Source organism: Thermobia domestica, chromosome 1, assembly GCF_964235325.1.
Source record: "Thermobia domestica chromosome 1, izTheDome1.hap1.1, whole genome shotgun sequence".
NCBI lineage: Eukaryota > Metazoa > Arthropoda > Insecta > Zygentoma > Lepismatidae > Thermobia > Thermobia domestica.
The window spans coordinates 114,145,900-114,169,645 of record NC_137454.1 but is presented as its reverse complement, the minus strand read 5'-3'; the positions used below and the strand labels follow the sequence as shown (position 1 = coordinate 114,169,645).

General features: G+C 35.9%; 2 protein-coding genes across 6 annotated transcripts in view; one reads left to right on the top strand and one right to left on the bottom strand.

Annotated features, from left to right (window-relative positions):
* Positions 1 to 14,128, top strand: part of ApepP (Aminopeptidase P) — a 66,760-nt gene extending 52,632 nt beyond the window's left edge. For all 5 annotated transcript variants that reach the window (XM_081761905.1, XM_081761924.1, XM_081761915.1 and 2 more), the window contains exons 11-13: positions 6,981 to 7,158; positions 8,303 to 8,478; positions 13,771 to 14,128. In XM_081761905.1, the coding sequence (XP_081618031.1) occupies positions 6,981 to 7,158; positions 8,303 to 8,478; positions 13,771 to 13,890 (474 nt within the window). In that variant the 3' untranslated portion in view covers positions 13,891 to 14,128. The remainder of the gene's footprint in view (positions 1 to 6,980; positions 7,159 to 8,302; positions 8,479 to 13,770) is intronic.
* Positions 14,129 to 19,522: 5,394 nt separating this feature from the next.
* Positions 19,523 to 23,746, bottom strand: part of LOC145688118 (low density lipoprotein receptor adapter protein 1-B-like) — a 56,938-nt gene continuing 52,714 nt past the window's right edge. The window contains exons 7-8 of the mRNA XM_081761882.1: positions 21,986 to 22,035; positions 19,523 to 19,966 (exon numbers count right to left, since the gene is read on the bottom strand). Coding sequence (XP_081618008.1) covers positions 19,843 to 19,966; positions 21,986 to 22,035 — 174 coding nt within the window. The 3' untranslated portion in view covers positions 19,523 to 19,842. The remainder of the gene's footprint in view (positions 19,967 to 21,985; positions 22,036 to 23,746) is intronic.

Sequence of the window (23,746 nt, the reverse complement as noted above, 5' to 3'; positions counted from 1 at the left end):
AAGTTATAATAAGATATGCACCACAGTGCGTAGGCCCAATATTTGCCGAAATGAGCAATGTTGCTCGCGACACGTTTTCAGAGTCTCACAACTTTCGCATTATGAATGACATCAAAGTGAAATTTACAGGATTTACAGAACTAAACACAAAGCTTGTACTAACAGCAGCAGAATGATTTTCCAGCAAAAATTCTGGTTGATATATTCATTTCAAAGAAAGAAAAAAAAAAAAAGTAAAATGTTACAAAGTTCAGCAGCTTTTTATGGAAAAAGAGAGTGGGTGGGGAGAACCTCTACCAGTCCTTGGATACACCACCTTACCAACTTTCAAACAGGGTAATAACAAAATTGTAAGCCACTTGCTTTCGTTGTAATTTAACAATGAAAACGAAAAAAAAAAAAAAAGCAAAAACAACGAAAAAATACACAAGTTTGCAACACTGTAATATAATTCTGATAGCTCGTACAAATTTCTATATTTGTATACATGAAGACCGTAATCATATTGTAAATGTCACATAAATTACATCTTGTTACTGCAAGGTATGTGGGAGTTATGAATCTGTAAAACGTAACTAATTGATTTAAATCTCAAACAGTAACGTAATGCACCAAGTCGTCGTGGTGCACTTGGGAGCGCATTGGATTGGCCTTCGGAAGGTCGCCGCGGGTTCATATCTCGCGGCCGACTGTCCTGACTTATGTTTTCCAGGATTTCTCTCAGTCCTACCAGACAAATGGTGGGATAGTACTTAGCATATAGGCCCTGGCCGATACCATTCGAAATCCCTCCCTTTGTTATACATGTAGTGTAAAATGACGTCTGAGATGTACTTGCTGTCTGTTAACAAATAAATAAATAAATAAAAATAATGAAGTCGACAATTGACGAAGTGTATAAACAAAACTGTAAATATTTGTAATGTACAGAGTGGGCCAAAAGTCAGGTGACAGTCCTGTAACAGAAAAGTCTGTATGATGAGTACGGGTGGGGGACCTAAAAACACACGTTACCACCACGACCGCCATCTTGAAGCACGCCATTTTGAAAATCACTTTATTTTTTTAAAATTGAAAGGCAGATGTTTTAAGATTGTCTTTTGAATAGGAATGCAGTGCTGCTGTCCATTTTCTCATATCACTAACCGTTGATTAATTATAGCCTCTTTTATCGTTGCAGATTCCAGTGACTGGAGGATGGTACTGATGACCCAGGAACGTATTAAGATCATCCTGATGTGTGGAAATCACATCTCGCATGTGGTGGCTGTGGAGTTTAATGCGCTACACCTCGAAAGGGAGCCCATACCCCACAATAGTGTGGCAAAACTCATCAGCAGATCCCGGGAGACGTGTTCTGTGGACGATAGACATCGTAGAGGTCGTCCGAGAACGTCTACAGATGAGGAAACCACAGTTGCTGTCCTCGGATCCTCATGCACAGTCAGCAATGTCTCTGGACGCACAGAAGCTCATGCATTTTCAATCTGGTGCACAAGATGATGGAAATTCCGGATCTTGTAGGCTTATATAATTGACGTAAAAATTCGCCTCGTCGGAGAACAGCACGGTCATGGGGAAATCTAGATTAGTTGTCAGTTGTGCTGTTGCCCATTCTGCAAACTGCACCTGACAGTCTGGATCTTCTTCTATGAGATGCTGGTAAAGCTGAATCTTGTATGGGTGTCACTTGTTAGTCTAAAATATCATCCGAATGGGCGTTCGACTAACTCCACATTCCTGAGATTAACGCTGTATGCTACACTGGGGGCTTTTACTGAAGGATTCGAGGACAGCAACTGTAGTTTCCTCATCTGTAAACGTTTTCGGACGACCTCTACGATGTCTGTCGTCCACAGAACACGTCTCCTGAAATCTGCTGATGAGTTTTGCCACACCATTGTAGGATATGGGCTCCCTTTCGGGATATAGCGCATTAAATGCCGCAGCCACCACACGCGAGCTGCGATTTCCACACATCAGGATGATCTCAATACGTTCTTGGGTCATCAGTACCATCGTCCAGTCACTGGAATCTGCAACTATAAAACAGGCCATAATTTATTAACGGTTAGTGATATAAGAAAATGGACAACAGCATTTCATTCCTGATCAAAAAACAGTCTTAAAACATGTGCCGCATGACTACTTTCCAATTTTAAAAAATAAAGTGATTTTCAAAATGGCATACTTCAAGATGGCGGACATGGTGGTAACGTGTTTTTTTTTTTTTTTTTGGTCCCCCCACTCCCCGATAAACACCACCTTTACGAAGACACTTAGGTGTCGGGTGGGGAGGATTGCGTGCTATAGTGAAATTTAGAGCTATGTCGGTGGTAGTTCACTACTGGAAGGACCACCCCTACCGAATTGATCTAAGTGGAGTAGCCAGACGAAGAGTGTTCTGGGAGAAGGCAGCAGTTCTTCAGTAGCCTAGTTGTCGGAAATCATAGTGATTGGTACGGCAACTTGGACATTTAGTTCCATTCGTGGTCAGAGTGACTTGAACGGCTGGGATACTGCAAGGTGGAAGGCAACGGGAAACCACCACTCTATTTTCCCTAGTTCGCTAGCAACAAAAAGAGAACATACGTTCAATGGTCTTTCGCAGGTTAAAATATAGTTCCGGAGGTAAAATATCCCACTATTCGGATCTCCGGGAGGGGGATGGTTTGGAAAGGACTATTGGACGAGAAAGTAATAATTGGGGGGAAGACAGATAGAGAAAGAAAGACAGGGAAGAGCAAAAGGTTTAGAATAGGGACATGAAACGTACGTACTATGTTACAGGGAGGAAAATCAGAAAATCTTAAATAAGAAATGAAACAAAATAATCTAGATTTGGTAGGCGTTTGTGAAGTTTAGATGGAAGGTAATGGGGTGTTGAACAGCGAAGGATATAGAATGTTTTACTCAGGTAATGAAAAGGGCAGTCATAATGGCATAGGAATAATTCTTGGAAAGCGCTTAAAGGAGAAGGCAGGGAAAGTAGAATTTATTGATGATAGAGTTATGATGTTAAGACTTAAAGGGAAAACGAAGGATCTAGTGGTGATACAGACATATACACCGACGACTTCGCATGCAACTGAAGAAGTAGAGTAAAAGTATGAGAAAATAGAAGAAATTATAGATAGGGAGAAGAGGGGTGCATGCGTAATTCTAATGCGAGATTTCAATGCAGTTGTGGGAGAAAAATAGGAAGGTAGTATCGTAGGCAAATATGATTTAGGCGAAAGAAATGAAAGGGGAGAGGGACGTGTGCATTTCTGTAGATAGAATTCACTAGTAATTGGGAAGACTTGGTTCAATCAGCACAAGAGAAGAAGATACACATGGAAATCACAATAGACGGCGGAAGATATCAGATAGAATATGTTATGATTCAGGACAGGTATCGGAATAGCTTAAAGAACGCGAAGACCCTTCCCGGGGCTGATATTTTCTCTGATCATAATCTTGTGCTGGCCGAAGTAGATATTCACCTGAAAAATGTAGGCAGAAGAAAAGTAGGCAACAGAGTGTTGGATACTGAAAAGTTGAAAAACTAGGAATTAAGAAATCTTTTCGTTGAAAAATTCGAAGAAAAATGTTCAAACGTGGAAAGGATAGGCGCAGGTAGTAACGCACGGTGGGAACATATTAAACGTTGCTTACAGCAGGCTGCAGTAGAAGCAGTAGGTTACCGCGAACACAAAACGGCTAAGAAACCATGGGTTACAGAGCAGATGTTACAGAAAATGAGGGAGAGGAGGTCGTGGAAACAGGTTGATACAGAAGAGGGCAGAAAGAAAAAGTTAAATAATGAATTACGAAGAGAAACAGACAGAACGAGGGAAGAGTTTTACAAAAGAAAATGCGAGGACATAGAAGAATTAGAAAGAGTTGGGAAATACGAGGAAATGTACAAGGAGGTGAAATCTATGGAATTTCGGAGGAAACAAGGGGGTATTACGATGGCAGTAGAAAATAAGAATGGGAAGGTAATCAGCGAGAGAAATGAGGTCATAGGAAGAATACGTTGAATACTTATATGAGAGTAGGGATAGACCATGTAGTCTAAATGTTGAAGTAGGAAATGAAGTAGGCGAGGATGATAAAGGATTTAGTATTCTTCGGGATGAGTTTGAAAAAGCTGTATCCGAGATTAGGAATGGAAAGGTAACCGGAATAGATAACATACCAATCGAATTCATTAAAAGCATGGGAGACAAGGGCAAGAAAGAATTGTTCCGACTATGCAATGAAATATATAAAACAGGAGAATGGCCAAAAGACTTTCTGAAGACTATCATGATACCGATGGCTAAGAAATCGAACCCAAACAGATGTGAGGATTATCGAACTATTAGTCTCATATTTCATGCAGCTAAAATTCTGCTCCGAATACTGAACAGAAGGTTATATGGAAGAACAAATGAAGACGTTGAGGAGGAGCAGTTCGGGTTCAGAAGAGACAAGGGCACAAGAGATGCAATTGGATTATTAAGGGCGATTGGTGAAAGATTTATAGAAAAAGGGAAAGAGGTGTATGTTTTATTTATTGATTTAGAAAAGGCTTTTGATCGCGTGAATTGAGAATTGTTGTTGGGAGTTCTAACGAAGATAGGGTTGGAATGGAAAGATAGAAGACTCATAAGAAACTTATACATGAACCAACAAGTAAGTGTTAGGATAGGGGAAGAGAGTGCAATTGGAAGGGGAGTTCTATAAGGATGCAGCTTCTCGCCAACACTATTTAATGTCTATCTAGAAGAGATAGTGAAAAAGAGCCTATGTGATGATGACGGCATTTCGGTAGGAGGTAGAATGATTAAATTCGTAAGATTTGCAGACGATATGGCGCTTGTTGCAGAATAAATATTAGAAAGACAAAAGATACGGTGATTGGAACGAAGGAGTCTGTGTCAAATATAAAAGTGGGAAGGAAAAAAATAGAACAAGTGAATAGTGTTTCAATATCTAGGTAGTATTCTTAGTAATGACATGAAGTGCGAACGTGAAATAAAAGCAAGAATAGAAATGGCGAACGAAGCTTTCAGAAGGAAGAAAAGTCTGTTTTGTGGGACCTTGAATAATGAGTTGAGAAAAATACTCATAAAATGCTTCGTGTGAAGTGTTGTACTGTATGGGGCGGAAACGTGGACATTACGTAAAAGTAATGAAAAGCGATTGAAAGCCTTCGAAATGTGAGTGTGGATAAGAATGGAAATAATTAGTTGGGTCGAGTGGAAAACGAATGAAACTGTGCTAGAAATGGTAGGGGAAAAAAGGAACTTTTAGATATTATTAAGAAGAGGAAGAGAAACTGGTTGGAACATTGCCTAACAAGAAATTGAATCATGAGGGACGTCCTAGAGGGTATGGTTGCGGGAAAGAGAGGGAGGGGGCGAAGGAGACTACAATTAATGGATGATATAAAAACAGAAAGCTCATACGTGAAGACGAAGAGGTTAGCGGAGGACCGTGGAGCATGGAAGCTTCTCAGCTGCGGCAAGTGACCTGCCAATAACGGCAGAATACCTATGATGATGATGATAATGATGATGATGACCCCCCCCCACTCATCATCTATATCCAACATGGACATCTAGCCAAACAGACTTTTCTGTTACAGGACTGTCACCTGACTTTTGGCCCACTCTGTACATTACAAATATTTACAGTTTTGTTTATACACTTCGTCAATTGTCGACTTCATTATTTTTATTTATTTATTTATTTGTTAACAGACAGCAAGTACATCTCAGACGTCATTTTACACTACATGTATAACAAAGGGAGGGATTTCGAATGGTATCGGCCAGGGCCTATATGCTAAGTACTATCCCACCATTTGTCTGGTAGGACTGAGAGAAACCCTGGAAAACAAGTGAGGACAGTCGGCCAGGAGACATGAACCCGCGGCGACCTTCCGAAGGCCAATCCAATGCGCTCCCAAGTGCACCACGACGACTTGGTGCATTACGTTACTGTTCGAGATTTAAATCAATTAGTTACGTTTTACAGATTCATAACTCCCACATACCTTGCAGTAACAAGATGTAATTTATGTGACATTTACAATATGATTACGGTCTTCATGTATACAAATATAGAAGTTTGTACGAGCTATCAGAATTATGTTACAGTGTTGCAAACTTGTGTATTTTTTCGTTGTTTTTGCTTTTTTTTCGCGTTTTCATTGTTAAATTACAACGAAAGCAAGTGGCTTACAGTTTTGTTATTACCCTGTTTGAAAGTTGGTAAGGTGGTGTATCCAAGGACTGGTAGAGGTTCTCCCCACCCACTCTCTTTTTCCATAAAAAGTTGCTGAACTTTGTAACATTTTACTTTTTTTTTTTTTTTTTTTTTTTTTTTTGTTTCGCTTTGAAATGAATATATCAGCCAGAATTTTTGCTGGAAAATCATTTTGCTGCTGTTAGTACAAGCTTTGTGTTTAGTTCTGTAAATCCTGTAAATTTCACTTTGTTGTCATTCATAATGCGAAAGTTGTGAGACTGAAAACGTGCCGCGAGCAACATTGCTCATTTCGGCAAATATTATAACTGGTTTTATTTACAGGAATGCTTTAAAACTTGGTATTTTCTCTCTTGATACTATCCAGCTAATGTGTACAACTTTTCACGAAAAGCCATGATGGTTACTGGAAGGGGGTGGTTGAACTGAGGTGGAATGACTAATGCGTGGATGATGTACTTCATGATAGAATGTTGAAAGGCGTTCGCAACATTAAAAAAAAAAAAAAAAAAAAAAAAAAAAGCAGTAAACGCCTATCAGCGCCTATCGTAGTCAATGTGTCAAGCTTATTACGTACGAACTGTATAATTAAAATTAAGTTTAATAAGTATGAACTGTAAACCCAAAATTAAGTATAATATGTGAACTGAACTGAACAGCATTTTATGCTTGGGAAGGGAAGAAACTCGAACTTTGAATTCCCTTTTTCTCTACTCCACTTACTCTCTTTATATTTTCAGGGTAATTGTTTGGATACCTTAGCGAGAAAGGCACTCTGGGATGTTGGTTTGGATTATCTACACGGGACAGGTCACGGAATTGGCCACTATCTGAACGTTCATGAAGGACCTATGGGAATTTCGTGGAGAACATATCCTGATGATCCTGGACTTCAAGAAGGAATGTTTCTTTCGGATGGTAATACTGTTGTTCTTACATAATTGCATATAATGGTATTAAAACTCTTCCCATGTCTAAGATTCATATGTAATATTTTTGTAAGCTAAACTTACGTGCAGCCTACAAAGGAACAATTTGTACGAAAATAATAGAATCCCTTTTTAACCCACCTCTCACTTTCCTGGGTTCTGAAAATGGGCTTCTCTAGACTTAGTACATATTAATTAAATTCAGTCCTATTAAATCCAATATCGAAACCACACTTCAATTTATATATTTCACTCTTGTCATATAAAATATTCCTGTAATCCTGTCTATTCGTAAAATGTTTCGTAGGCTCCAGTACAGTATCCCTGAGACCTTTTAAGACCCTAACGTCAGCATTCTTCAACCGAGCGCGTTCCATGATATTTATTTTTCAAGGATAACTGGACCGTACAAGTTGATAAATCATCCACACGGAATCACACAAGATTCCTCCTAGTCCTTGTTTGCAGAAATTTATGAGGCTCGTTGTTTTTTGTATACTTATTTAATAGGCGCGTCCTAGATTCGTCTATTGCAGACCACTCAACCTATGATATCCAGCTTGCAAGAATTGGATCCAAGAAACCCTTTGAAATCAGTTCCAAAAATCTAGGTACAAAATCTGCCGTATTTTCAACATCAGTTTTGTTTGTTTGTTTAAATACTCCAGAATCTAGAAAAAATGTTCATTCTGTCATTCTGGCAGTTCGAGCCCTCCAGATTCATCTACTTCTTAAATGTTCTTTTTTTGACCAAAAGTTTTCTATCCTTTCTTCTTCCCCGGCCTCCCTCCAACCCGTTGAATAGTCGTGAACCCTTAAATAATGTAAATGAACTTCTGAATATGATTTAAAATGAAATGAATTAATCTTTAAATGTAGTGTGTAGAAATATGATTCTGTATGTGTTTGCTAGGAAATGCGTCTGCATTGATTCAATGAAGTTAAAGTGTAATAATTAATTATACCATATTGAAAGATATAGGTTAAGTTATTATTTCGACTAATGAAATAGAGTAGTCGTATTATTCTAATGGTTCTTTAAAATAATGTAGTGGTTCTCTTTTTTGTTTTATTTATTTTAGTTTAAGTTTCTTTCCCTTTTAATATCAAGTTTCTTCGTTTTCTATTTTTAGAACCAGGGTATTATGAAGATGGTAAATTTGGTATTCGATTGGAAAATATTGTTCGAATAGTCCCAGCGAAAACACCTTACAACTTTAAAGATAGAGGATTTTTAACGTTTGAAACAGTCACATTGGTACCTATCCAGACAAAGATGCTAGTTCCAGAAATGCTTACGGCAGCAGAGGTGAGAAATTATAGAAAATATACATTTTTTACAAATTTAACCATAATAATTAGTTGATTTCAAAATGTGTGTTAAGGCGATGTTCTTCACCGCAAATCATCTTAGCATTTGTTTTAATGTCTTGCTGCTACTCATGTCTGCCTAGTGAGACGACAGATGGAAGGCAGAAGTATTGTGTATTCTCTTTCGATGTTTTCATCTAGAATCTATTACGATCGATGATCTGAAAACTATAAAAGTTCTGTGCTAAATTATATACTACCATTGAAATATCACAGGGTTTGTGACATGTGTACGTATTTCATGCTGATGGATTGAATGATCGGACTGTAATCTTACAAATGACGCATACCCACAGTTAGGATTTAGAAACAACTCTATAAACGGATAAAAGACATTATATGCAGTGAAATATTGTATGTTGCGGATCATAAAGCCACCGATGTACCATCCTTAAAATAGCTGACGGCAACTATTAATTTAAACTCAAAAATTATTAATGCCAAAATTTTCAGTGGAGACCTCACCTTCGTTATCTTATTATTGTCTAAACACACACTGCTGTCTTAATCTAATCTCATAACTTCCATTATGTAATGAAAAAATATTACTGGTATATTTAAGCATAAGTATAACATTCTGAAATCAAAATATGTAAACCATTCCGTGACAACTAGTGACAGCGAGCTTGTGATAAATATAATAGCCGCAAAAAACACTAATCTTCCTATTCCAATAACTTATGGCTTCAATTATATTGTGAAAATTTTCACTGGCAAACATACCTATACCAATAAAATTTTTCACAATATAATTGAAGCCATAATAAGTGAATGGAACAGGAACGTTAGTGTTTCTGCAGCAATTATATTTGTCATAAACTATCCATCATTGTGTGTAGTTATAATAAAAGAGTTAAAACTACCTGCTTTGTACATATCATCATCAGCCGTCAATTCCATTTAAGAAAATGTGGGTAATCACCTCAATGATCAAACTATTACTTTATATAATCAGGTAGCGACATCTTAGTTTCTAAAAGCAAATACCTGTATAAATATGTATTAGCTTCCTATTTTGTTATTAAATTCATCATTAACAAAGACTGTTTCTCCTTTGCACTTAGTATACAACATTGTATAACCTGTGCAGGTCAAAATCATTTTCATTAAACATAGATTTCACCGCCATGATTATAGATTACATTACGCTATACCAACATGTAATAACACCGGAAGATCAATCGAGAAATTGCGTTAACTCTCGTTTCGGCTAGAGCTCAAATCCCTATAATTTTTGCCATTACTAAATGCCCACAGATGTAACCTTTATATCCAACAGTGGTTTATTATGTATCTTGTTTTCAGAATGTTACAGCTAAACTTAACCATACGGACAATGGTTTTTTACTATATAATGAAACCAACGATTGGATTCTTTGTGTCAGACATTAGCATTTGTAGCTTTTCATACGTCGCGAGATTGGATTCTTTAGAGAATCGCCCCTGTTTTATTCCAATAGGATTGCTCGCGAACACGTTGAGATATGAATTGTTACCGTTCCTTATCCGAATAGCAATTGATTGTTATGTATGCATTGTACAATAATTTAAATACAATTCATTCGAGAATTTATTACATTAAGTTTGAATCGTGTGCATATTTGGACTATGGGCCTTTATAGCTTTCCATTCGTTGAAGGATTTTGTTCTATCGGGGATTTCATTCAAAATAGTATAATTCGTAGTATAATTATGTTAGAATTGAGTGCATATTTGAATTGCTGAATTTGTAGTTTTGCATTGGTTTAGAGATTAAATTCTATCGGGAATCAGAGGCTTTACTAGTAAGCACAGAACGCATCTACTGTAATTCTGAAGGCCTCCTCTTCAAAGGAAAACTACTTCCTTTTACTATTCAGTATACATAAAGATTTTTTAGACGAAATTGGTTTGAAGTAAGAAAAGAAACGGGTTATATACTATTCTCATGTTATTTGAGGATGGAACCGGGAGCGGATTTTAATACAGGTTACATGTCCACCCGTTATTCAAAAAGAAATGGTATTATAACTATAATATACATATATATTAACTGACACCATTTTGAAATGCTTGCTTCTATAACGCCACAGCAAAGCCAAGCCGTTCGGACTGAAGAGAACTGTGATTATGCACGTTCATGAGTTAGATGAAACTTGGTAATGTAGCGATGGCTGAATTCTGGCTGCGGAGTTCTGGCCAGTCTCATTGATTGATCTTATTCCTACCTTCAGTGCCGCGAGAAGTGAGAAAGTATACGACTAATTCTATTGAGAATGGGCACAGTAATGTCGAAACCTGAGGTATTCGGCGCTATGTGCTGTCTAGCAAAACAGAGTGAAGCCTTTAGAGCGAAGAACTAAGGACAGAAATAGCTTTCGTGCCCTTTGCTCCCTCACGATAGTTGAATTCCATCCGGAAGATAGCATTATATGTCACGTGAGCTATTTATCCAAAGCGAATACCATCCACGTGACATAATAGATAAAAGCGTGTGTGAAAAGTGAGGAACAGATATGCGACTATACTGTAGGCCGTAGCAAATGCACTTTCTTACTTTTCGTGCATTTGCTAAGTGGACACGTGGAATAAAATTGGCATAAAGGTCGTGAAACACGTTAGCGGGGTATATGGCTATGTATGGAGGTTTAATCATTTATATTGAGTTGAATTTGGAAGTGCATGTACCTAGGGAATGCCGTGTTTCCACCATCGATTGTGTTCACCTGTACTGACAATTGATCGGGATTGGAGTTTCCATTGCAGGAGACTGTGTTGCTGCTGGACAATTTGGGTATTGCATTGCAGGTTTTCTACTTGACGGAGACTGTGCGGACTCGACGATAGAACATACGCCGCTTGAGAAGTTCGAAAGCATAATAGTCCATTGAGTTGGCTTCTGGACTCTTGACAAGGATTGTTGCGCAATTTTATTTAATTGTCCGCATTAAATAAAAAAGAAAAAAAATGCAGTTGTACAGTTTTGAAATCACTATTTGTAATTGTAGTCTAGGATGTCAGAGAAGGAAATTGCCGAAATTCCAGTTTCCTGTTCTATACGGCAGTGAAATTTGAGAGATGTTTAGTTGTTTTCGCCGTGTGGTTGGATTCCTTGTTTTAGTGCAGTTCAACCTGGTTCACATCTTGTCCGTACAATGCTAGAATTTCATGCTGACAGTACACTTCAGTCAGGACATGAGTTTGGTAGTCTGCAGCATTAGTTTTGAGAGTGCCACCTTTTCAGAAGCAGTTTGCCGCGTACGAGAAGCAGGTCACAATCTTAAATCCTTTTGGGAAACTCTCTTTGCACTGGCGGAAAAACATGTTTGAGCCCTTGGCGTCAACAGGTCTGTATGTAATAGCACGAACTTTGCTACAGTCTGTGAAATAATCCACAGTTCATCGAGTGTAACAACAAACTTACACTGATCACCCGCTAAATGACGTTCATACAGCCTTTTGCAGTTCCGTTTTCGCTCAGTCATATTACAGAGTTTCAGGGGGTGCACACCGGTCTTGCGAACGACCATGTGGCATAAATCCCTGAGAATGGCGCGGATGATTATCGCCTGCAATGTGCGGCATTTGTTAGCCATCGTATGCTGTATGTGAGGATTTTCAGAGGTCGCCATACGGCGAACCACACGCAAAAGCGGCGGGGTCCTCTTTACGGAAAGTCGGTTTGTAGCTGCTGGCGTCAGTGTGATGGATTCAGGACTCTGTACTGCATATTTCCGTATATGATTCATAGTTGTAGGATCTATGCGAAAATTACACACTAGACACATTTCAACTATGCGCGTCTCAGTGAACTTAGCGTCCTAAAGGGGCACAATGAACCCCTTTCAGAATCTGTTCAGTTTCGGCGGCATTAGACTAAACTTGAACACACTGCTCTACTAACAAGAATAAATGAATCAACCATTGTATAGCTTGTCAGAAAATAATTCAGATAATGAAATTAGTTTTGCTGCGTTACGAAAACTGATATTAAAGTTTTATGATATTTATCCTATATGCAAATATGAAGAACTTGTTAACAAAGATAAATATATATTTTGTCACGGGATTAATGGATTGAGTTTTGTGGGGAAATTGCAAATAAAAAGAAATGAAATATTTCAGTCTTATGTCGCACTTATATGCCATGTAGATTTAAGGAGACGGTGATGATAAGAATGAATGAAATGGTAGAATATGTGAGGAAATGGGAGAACCCCGAGAAAACTTACGCACACACGATGTATGTCGATCAGAAAGCCCACTTGACTCGAGCTGGGATCGAACGAAGAACCCTGTGTATCAGAGGTGAACCTCCGCGACCTCTTATATTGGAAATTTTAAATTTTCCAAGATGGCTCTGTCGAATATGGCGAATGTGTACCCAAATTTCTGTGCTTCAAATATTATTGTACAACCTAAATCCATTGAGTATTGGAGTCAGGAAAAATAATACTCTGAATGTATGTGTGACAGAAACCGTACTGAAAAAACGGATGGAGAGAGTTTTAACTAAACCTAGGCAACAGTGTTTAAAGTGGAGACTTGCTGTGGCATAATTCCAGAGGAGGGCAGATAAAGAGAAAACATTATTAGTCGATAAAATATTATGGCAATAATTAACCATCGTAATTTTAAATGCATTTTGAAGAATATTTGCATGATGTTTAAAATTAGTGCAGGTTATTGAGTGATTTAATATTCCAATAAGAGAAATGAATTGAAATCTTTTATTCGATCACTCGGTAGGCTAGAGGAGACGGATGCTAATCAGTGACGACGCCAGCTTTTAATTTCTGGGTGGGAGTGGAGTCAAGCGAAAGGTGAGAAAAATTATTGAGAGGGTAGTATGTATTTTTTATTTAGCGAAAAATATTATATATTATTTTACCAACATTACAATACATGTCTGGAAGAGGAGAGATAGCCTCCCCCCCTCCCCCGCCTCTCTAGTGTTGTCACTGATTGCTAATTCAAATGAACGATAAATGGAAAGAAACAAGGCCAGCTTTCCACGGAGTCATCGTGCTCCATGCAATCAAAATTTCAAAGAGCAGATTGTATGATTCTCTTTTATGTGTAGTTTTGTTTGCGTATTGAGGGAACGATACAGCTTTTCTAGCTGGTAACTCAAGTATCGCACTGTGTTAAGTGGTTGTCAAATATATTATCTCTGAGCATAAATTCCGTATAAGTTTTAATTGTTATAATTTACTGATTGTTTTCAATTCTCTTTATTTTTAAATTTCAGATTACGTATATCAACGAATATCATAGCAGATGCCGAGAGAAGGTCGGACCATTGCTGCAGAAAATGGGTTATTCTGAAGCGTATGAGTGGTTGTGCAGGGAGACTCAACCAATCGGATGATAAATAGAGAATGGAAAATCATGTAAATCAGTACCATTGCAAAATAACTTAATATGTGCAAGGAAATAATAAAGATGTGATTGCTGGGGGACAGGTGTAAAAAAGAAACAATTAAGGGGAAACAAATAAAGAATATGTTGAGGATTGTGATTACGAATTCGTAATGTATGTGTGCTTTGTTGCATCTGTTTAAGGTAAATTGATTTTGATAATGGTATTCGAAGAATATTTTATGTAATGTGAACTAATTTATTTTTACGTGGAGAGAAAGGCGATCCATATTGCGTGGTGCTGTGTGAAGTTATTCGTATTGTTTTTTGTTATGGAATATAACTAACCTTTTTTTATATAAAAATAATTAAAAAAACAGCTATGTTGTGTTCATTTGTTACATCCTTTAACTATATTAGTGCAGTTTTTGCTATTGAAGTACAAAGATTGCAATGAAACCTTAACAAATTTGAAAATAGCGATCTTAAACCTGATAATCGAAGTTCTGATTGTGAAATTCAAGTTGGTCCTTATGGTAATTTATTCTGACTTGCTTCTTCTGAGTACTATTAAGCGTGTCTATGGAGTTCGTGCGCTGCTGGTATATTAAATCAATAATAAGTAGTTCATTCAAACTAAGTGCTTGATTAATGTTTTTTATTTATTTATTTATTTATTTATTTATTTATTTATTTATTTATTCTATTTAATTTATCTCTTTCAAAGACAACAATGAAGCTTCAGCCATTCTAAAGATTAAGTGATTTAGTGACAGTGACCAAATCAGATGAAACTTTAAATGAAAGACTGTATCCTTTATCACTTTTTAACGTACTCTTCGAAAAACTTGTTGGTTGTATTTTTCCTTACCCGTGTTATAGGTATCCAGTTGAAGATTTACCATTTAAATATAGGTAAAAAAGTTTAAGTATAGTGGGTATTGAAAGTATCGATTCCTCTTTTTTTCTCTTACCTGTAGAGTAAAACAGCATCTATAAAAGAACTGTATTCTCATAATTTTATTGGCTACTCTGTTGTATACGTGAAGAAAGTGCGTAAGAAACGAGAATGTTCTCACAGATAACAACAGTCACCGTGTACCTCAAATTTGTGTTCTCTGACACTTCTATTCGGTGATGTCTAGAAACTGCTAAACTGGATGTTAAGGTGGAACTCACCTGAGGTAGTCTCAGTTGATCGCTTTCCACTACTTAAACGAAACATTTTTTGTAGAAAAAGTATGATGCACAGAAGAAATGCTAACCATTCGATTTAAAAACTTTGCCTTTGTCGACTGTTCTTGTTTGAATTACACTAGTTAACAAATTTAAACTTTTTGTTTGTTACATGAGAAAAATCACCTGATCTTAAAGGAACTTTTTGCGCTGAATTCGAATATGCACTCGGTTTCTCTCAATCACGTACAGTTTTCCCGTAACAGAGGGATTTTCGGGAAATTCCCTAAAAAATTTCCCTTTTTCAGATATTTTATTCCCTTAGCTCCTGTCCCCTTACATATAGTAACATAGAAATTATACCTAAGTATACCTTGATTTATATTTAATAAACCCTAAAAGTTTCGTAAAAATCGCTTTATTCTTTCTAGAGAAATAAATATATTTGTATGTATACTGTGTGCACTGTTTATTGCACCTGATAGTAATGCTTTCAGATCTCCTGAGTTGGGGTAAAAACGATTTGCTTTATTACTACAAACACAGACATAAAAATGAATATTTACAATAGTCAACAACACACTTGTATTGCTCTCTGTAAATTAGAAACGTGTATAAAAATAGAATGTACTTCCAACGTATATTTTTTTAAACGTACAGTATATGTATATTTTAATACGTATATATACAATTCTCCAAGTTTTTTCGTTTTGTTCATGAAATGGTTATCAATATTTGTTATCAAATGTAACAGAATGCAAAAGAACTTCCACTTCCCGAGCGCCCTACCAACTGGGAAGAGATATGGCCAAAAGACTCTGATGATGATCATGACCTTGATGAACCATCGACATCAACATGTACATCCAAGGATCCAACGTTCATCCCTGACTGTGTTCGCGAGCCACATTTCATCCGGCAATGTGAACTTAATGACCTAGTCCGTGATTTGCACCTGACAAAACAAGAGGCGGAACTTCTGGGATCAAGGCTCCAGCAGTGGAACTTATTGGATGCAGAAACGAACATATCAGTGTACAGGAAAAGGCATGTTCAATTTTCAAGCTATTTCTCAATGCAAGATAATGTGTGCGTATGTACGGATATAAATGGGTTGATGGCGGAGCTAGAAATTTCTTACGTTCCAGAAGAATGGAGGTTATTTATCGACGCGTCAAAGGTCAGCCTTACAGCTGTCCTTTTACATAATGGAAATAAAAAAACCTTCTATACCACTTGCGCACTCAGTGAAGATTAAGGAATCCTATGACACCATGTCAACTTTGCTAAATCTTATAAATTACAAGGACTATTGTTGGCAAATATGTTGTGATCTCAAGGTAGTTGGTATTTTATTAGGACTGCAGTGCGGTTACACAAAGTACCAATGTTTTTTATGTTTAAGGGATAGCCGAGCTGATGACAAACATTATGAAGTGAAGGAATGGGAACCTAGAGAGAATTACGTACCTGGAGAATGCAACGTCAAATACGCTCCTTTGGTAGATCCTAATAAGATATTACTACCGCCACTTCATATCAAGTTAGGACTTATGAAATACTTTGTCAAAGCCATGGACACATCTGGTGAAGGTTTCAAGTATTTGCGAGATAAGTTCCCTAACCTGAGTGATGCTAAGATTTCAGCGGGAGTGTTTATTGGTCCCCAAATTAGGAAATTAATGCTTGATGATAGCTTTGACAGCAAGTTAAACAGTGCTGAGCTAGCTAAGGCGAAGGGGCCATGAAACATAGTTACGCCACTGGTTCTAACCAATACTATATTCGAGTAAGTGGTTCCATTTTGTTAATATAGGTAATGTAGTCCATGACACACACACACACCAGAAACTCATCTTTGGTCAAATCACATAAATATGTAGTAGCTGATCAAGCGAAAATTTATTCTATTATCGTAAATTTATCTGAGCTAGCTCTAATCAACTTCTGTTTAACTTAACCTACATTATTATTATTATTATTATTATTATTTACTATTATTATTTCTCTCTCTTTCGTTTCGACTAATTAAAGACTACATTATTTCAATTGTCTTCTCCGGGTGTTGTCATTTGTCCAATATTCCCTCATTCGTAGTCGATGTTCTTTGTCTCTTCACCCCTCTCTCATTTAGTGTCTGTTTCGGTTGAAAGCTTTGTTCTTGAAGTTGTTTTTTAAGCGGTTCCCGCCCTTCGGTATTTTCACATTTGATTGCAGTCTCCATTATCTGCAGCTGCAGTTCCAGCTTTGCTTTTTTTTTTCTTTCTTTAATTATTATTAATATCGTTGAACTAGACGACGATGACTGCTATTATTATTAATAATATTTCATGCTTAAGCTAAGTCAACACGTAATTAAAATATAGAAAATATTTTAACAAGCATTTTTTAAAAAAAGAGAGAAATTGAAATCAGACACCAGTAGGGGCATTACGAAGTCAGATGAAAATGGGATGTAAAGAAGAGTAGAAATGTTTGTTAATAAGATGCGGAGATATTTTAAAAATATGCAAGAAGGAAAGAAACAATTCATTTTATATTACTTGACCTTTAATTTTCATTGTTCTAAAATTAGAAGTCTGGAGGGTTACATTAAAAAAGTAATAATATCAACGTTTGGAAGTGAAATGAATATATAAAAAAAAAGATTTATCAGTACAATAGATTTTTCAGAGATTTGTTTGTTGTTGTTTTTTTTAATTAATTTGTGTAAATATTAATAGATTTGTTGAAAGAAAAAATGGACCGCGGTGACTCAGTGTAGAGCATTCACCTCTGGTGCATGGGGTCTTGGGTTCGATCGCAGCTCGCGCCAAGTGAGCTTTGTGGTGGACAAGCATCGTGTACGTAGGTTTTCTCGGGGTTTTGCCGTTTCATTCATTTCTCATCGTCACCGTCTCCTTTAGCCTAGCGGGCATAACCTTGGCACGTAAAACTCAAAAATTTCATTTCATTTAATTTTTGATTTGTTGAAAATGTCTCAATGTGCGAGGGAATAAATTTTCTAACATGAACAGTGTGTGTGTCTAATGAGTAGATTTACCGTTGGCTTTTTATTGGAATTCTAAGGGACTTAGTAGTGCAAACTTGGTGTTACTTTATAGTTTTGTTACTTCGTTAGAATTTAAAAAGGACAGTACAGTAAAACCTATCAACTTGGCCACCTTCTCATCTTGACCTGGTTCGTTTTGAACCTGCATTTTCTCGTAAGACATTCGTTACTCATTACTCTGTAAGTTGGCCACCTGTCTATCTTGGAAGTTGGCCGCATTGATCAATGTTTATCCTATAATAATAATGATAAATTTACCTGTGTATCTTGGCCACGCAAAATACCGTTTTGCTCTTTTTCTTAACTATTTCGTATTCCCATATGAGAGGTAGATGTTCTGTATTTATGACTGGAGAGGAAGAAGCATGGATTCTCATGATTTGTTCTTGGAGGTCAATGGCCAGAACACTACTCTGATAAAGGAGTGGTTGGTGAAGGAAGATGTGAATAAGAAAAAGGACATACAGGCATTCAGGAAATAGATGTACGTATTTGTTTACGCTGTTTTGGTAAAACCATTAGCTATATCGGCTTCTGGGAACTTAAGTAATTTCAAAAAATTCTCAAGGTTAAAGTTAACCATCTCAATTGTCAACTATTGGTACCTGGCGACTTTCGAAAGGTAGTGAAGGTTTTAAAATATGAATTTCCTTAAGATTTTCTGAAAACACCTTTTGCTCCTAGGGAAACACTTGTAGCTCATTAACAACAGATAGTTAACTGCAAAATTAGAATGTGCATATGTGCCCCCCCCAAAAAAAAAAAATCTATATGCAATATTTAAAGTACCTGTCGTAACATTGCTTATTAAAATTTTACAATCAAGTAATACTAGAAATCCTATTGTAAAAATACACCAATCACACTTGTTTTATGTAAGTTGGCCACTTTTCAATAAAATCGATGGTGGCCAACATAGACAAGTTTCACTTTATTAGATCTTCAATTTGAAGGGTAGTTACGATATTGGCCTACAACAGCAAGTAGAGCATATTAGTATGTCTATCCACGATTTCAAGCGTTAGTCTCTGACTTATGAGGGAAACAAAAGGATGTTTTGTTTTGTTTGCAATAACAACTTACATGACCTTCAGTCGTTCGAAAAGGAACACTTCAACAGTCTGTCTCTGTTCTAGTTTAATGTATCCGCTGTTCTTCCGAAGCTCGTGTGTACCCATTCTATAACATTATTTCGGTCTTTTTTGCAACTGTTTATATCAAGCGGATATTTCAACAATGTGCTTAAACAGAGAAGTTTTGAAGTAAAAATGGATATTCGACATGTTTCTCAGAAAGTGTAAGATGCAAAGTCATCAGAAGATTGATTCTTACAATTGGCGTTGAGTTCTTTCATCGTTAAAGTTTGTGACACTATTTCCAAACAGAAATGAATCGAAAATAAAATTCAAAATAATTTAACATGTATAGATGGCTAATTTATTTAATCTTATATATATAATTAAACATTTATATAATATTTACAATAATTTACTTGATCTATAACAGTTATATGGCATCTTAATGTAAGGTTTCTCATATGTATTCCCAGATATAATTGTATAAAAACCATTATCTGTAGCGTTCAATAACAAACAAACATAAAATGCATTTCAGCAGGCATAATACATGCGAAAAGAGACAGACAACCATAATCAAATTATGGTCTTTCTGCGTTGTTATGAGAAAAAAAAATCACATATTTGTACAATAGAGAAGTCTTTTAAACAGAAGAAATCATGAGCATAGGAGATCAATTTTGTGAGCGTCACCCCATGTACAGTTGCTGGGGACGATATGTAATCCCATATGATGCTGAGATGTGGCGTGCGTTGATGTTTGTTGTTGACTTGCAGTTAACCTGAAGAAAAGAAAGAACACCCGTTTAAGTGTTGACATTTTAAAATATATATATATATATATATATATATATATATATATATATATATATATATATATATATATATATATATATATATATATATATATATATATATATATATATATTTGTAGTTTCTAACATAAATCACAGTATTCAGTGAGAATTTTGATTTAGTAAATCTTCGCGAAATTTGAAGTACCTGATAAAATTATGCATGACTTGTACGAAAATAGTATTAATAATGTGTTAAAAGTAATTATGAATACAAGACATTGGACACCAGAATTTTACAACGGTATTTTGGTATTACGCATGGTGTTCTCAAGCCTGGAGAAGGTGCATTTGTGGGTAAATAAGTAAGGTTTTCGTCTTCCATGCGGGAGACCCGAGTTTGATTCTCGTTGAGAAGTTTCATTCGGCTACCACGTTGAGCTGTGAGCCCATGTGTTACCTAACCTCCGTGCTGGAAATGGACGTTTAATTCTATTTAACAAATTCAGCTTGGAGGAGAGAGAAAGAGGAAACAGAAGAGATTGTGTAGGGTAATCTCCGAGATGGTTGCAATGTACTTCATCAAATGTTCAGAAGAAATACAGCTGCACTTCATTGTTTTTCTAGCATGTTCATGAAACTGTCCTCTTTGAACCCGTCTAGAACTTCCTCTTGAAGTTAATTTATTATTTTTTTTCCCTGAAAATTTTGAATAAGAACGCAAAGTAAGAATTACATTTTGTCTCCAGAGCGGTAGATTTACTAACAACTTGCAGATTATTAGGTATGAAATTTTTGGATGTTTACTTCTGCAATAAACAAACATCCTTCTGTATTAGGTTATTACTTGCAGTTTTGTATATTTATATGCTACTATTGATAGCAATATAATAAGAACAAAACTTTAACATAATTTTGGCATCGTAATTAAACATCCTGATGTTACACGAACGGCTATGGTTGGCTAGATATATTTTAATTGCGTGATGAATGGTTAGCACATTGGATCCCATTACAGATTTCCAGTTTTCAGGACCGGAGATTAATCTCTCTCTCCATTATGATTGATCAGAAACCGAAAAATTCTGTTCCCACCGGGAGTGGAACCTGGGGTATGCATACATACTGATCATTCGGCTATTGGGAATATTTAATGGGCATGTAATACGTAAATATTCTTTAATATTAATATAAGTCTAGCAGTCACTTGAAGCCTTCGTGTAGAAACCAGTTTGAAGAAGGTTTCAACAGTAAATTCTCAGGAACATCACTGCGCGTTTTTGAAAGAATTGCATTTTTGCAAAATTTTGTATTCATAAGGAATTTTTCTTACGTGTTCTTGTTTTATCTGGTCTAGATACTGATAGTAAGATTATTATTCTTGTCATAAAGCAAGGAAGTCTAACAAAATTTCTTTACTAAGTCACAATCATTATTTCCACAAGGAAGATGTTGCAAAAATGTAGTTCTTCCAGTAACGTAGCTTTTTTTTCTCACTCGAAACTATTTACGACTTAGTTTTTTCTCGGATGCTTCAGATGAGTGTTAGAGATTTATTATAACTAGTATCCATGCTATTGTTCTATTAAACAATATGGTCTCACTACAGTATTCTGTGTTTTAATTCTTTTAAGAAATGTAAAAGAAAAAAGATACATAAATCTAGAATTCGAGACTTAAACGATATATATATATATATATATATATATTTTTTAATCGTAACATATTACAGAATTTTAAAAACTGTACGATTTTCATCTGTTTGAGACTTGAGTACAGAATAGAAAATCTTAGTGAGCTTTTGGTTTGAGTGATGTTCTGGTTTTCAATATATGCATATCAAAGGATCGATACATTTCTGTGGTGATAAAACCAGATTTTTTTTTAATACGACAGTGAGCAGATTTATTTAATTTCCTTAATTTTTTTAAAAAGTCTTCTGAGTTCAACAAATATCAGATTCTGTTCATAAAAGTAAATTTTACTATTTCTTATTATGTCTCTCACCTCGCAAATCCTGAGTTCAAATTGTCTAATTCTTCGTCATCGAAACAGACCTGAAAAAAGTAAAGTTTATGATTAAGGCAATATACTAATGGAAGGTACGTTGTAGCATTTCATTGGTAACAATATTATCGTATTAAGTAGCCTTAAATACAAATATAAGTAGTTTATTCAACTGATTTGTTACTTAAGGCAAGGGATTTCAAGATAAAGGTATGTTTTGTTGCTGTAGAACTGAATACCGGCAATAATTATACAGATTACGTATTTGTCATATGCATATTTATCAATTTTGAAAATTCTTTCTTTTTTTGGGTATAGAATTCTTCAATACCCACCATTTTGATTAGTTTAAAATGCAATAAATTATATTAAAAATATAACAACATAAACATATAAAGAACCATGTGCAAAACAACACAATTGAAAAGAAATAACTATATAACATGGAATATGTCATATTAGCTTTAAATGACATTAACAAGAAAGAATAACATATCACCTGGGAGGTATTATTTGAAGGGGGAAAGCTTCTGTAACGGAACGGGCCGTTACACATGAAATATACAGGTTTTCTTTTTTCTGATGATTTACCACAAAAGTTACTACCGTTTTATGTAACAGTAAGTGTAATTATATCCTTTATACTGTTTTCCCCCTCCAGTTACTGTATTCTAATTTCTGAGCTGTACTGTAAAAATGTAATTTTATTTTTAGATTCTGAATCATGATATAAATTAACGAAGAAAAATGAAAATGAAAGGAAAGGAAATTTTTGAGTTTTACGTCCCACGGTTATGCCGGGTAGGCTAAAGGAGACGGTGATGATGAGAAATGAATGAAATGTTGGAATGAAGAAAGTGGGAGGAAACGGGAGAACCAAAGGGAAACCCACGCACATGGTGTTTGTCCACCACAAAGTTTACGTGGCGGGAGCAGGGTTTGAACCTAAATTAACGAAGAAGTGGGCTTCTAAAAAGCAAGTATATTTTCTGGATAATAACAACATGGAGCTTAAGATTTTCAACTATTTGGTACGAAGGAAAACTCCGTATTCATGAAACCATCGCACAGTAAATACTGGATATTCAACAATGTTATCAACATTTATTTATTTTTTAAAAGAAAGTTCAAAGATAAAAACTTATATACTCGTACAGTCAGAAACAATATTAAGTATAGCTTAGAGCTATAATTTCGTGTATCTATCTATCTATGCATCTCCCTTGCGGGAGATTTTAAAATTAAAGTCACAGCACTAAGGCCAAGTTGACTGTTTCACTAAAATTGTCTTAAATCTTCTTGTTGGTATTATAATTGTAAAAAGATGGCCCGTTCCAAAATGGACGAATTGGCCTGTTTCAGATAGTTCTGTTTCCACACTAGTTTGTTATTGAAAAAGGAAGGCAGAAGCGTAGAACATACAAAAAATTATGTAAAACACTATAAAAATTGTAATGCACTATATTGTGTCCAGAATGGAAATTGTTGTTAATAATTAAATTGAAATAATTAAGGAGCATGACGCTCTATGATGTAAAACATTCTACGCCATCTTGCCAACCTTTCGTGTATCTCCAACCTATACTTTAATATTGTTTCTGACTGTACAATTGATAGATTCCATTGAACTGAACAAAATGGAATAGGTGATTGTAAATTCTCATGCGTAGTTTTCGAAAAAATCGATACAAATTTTTCTACACCTAAAATGTGTACTAAATGTAATCACAATTCTTATCAAGATGAAACTGGCCCATAAAT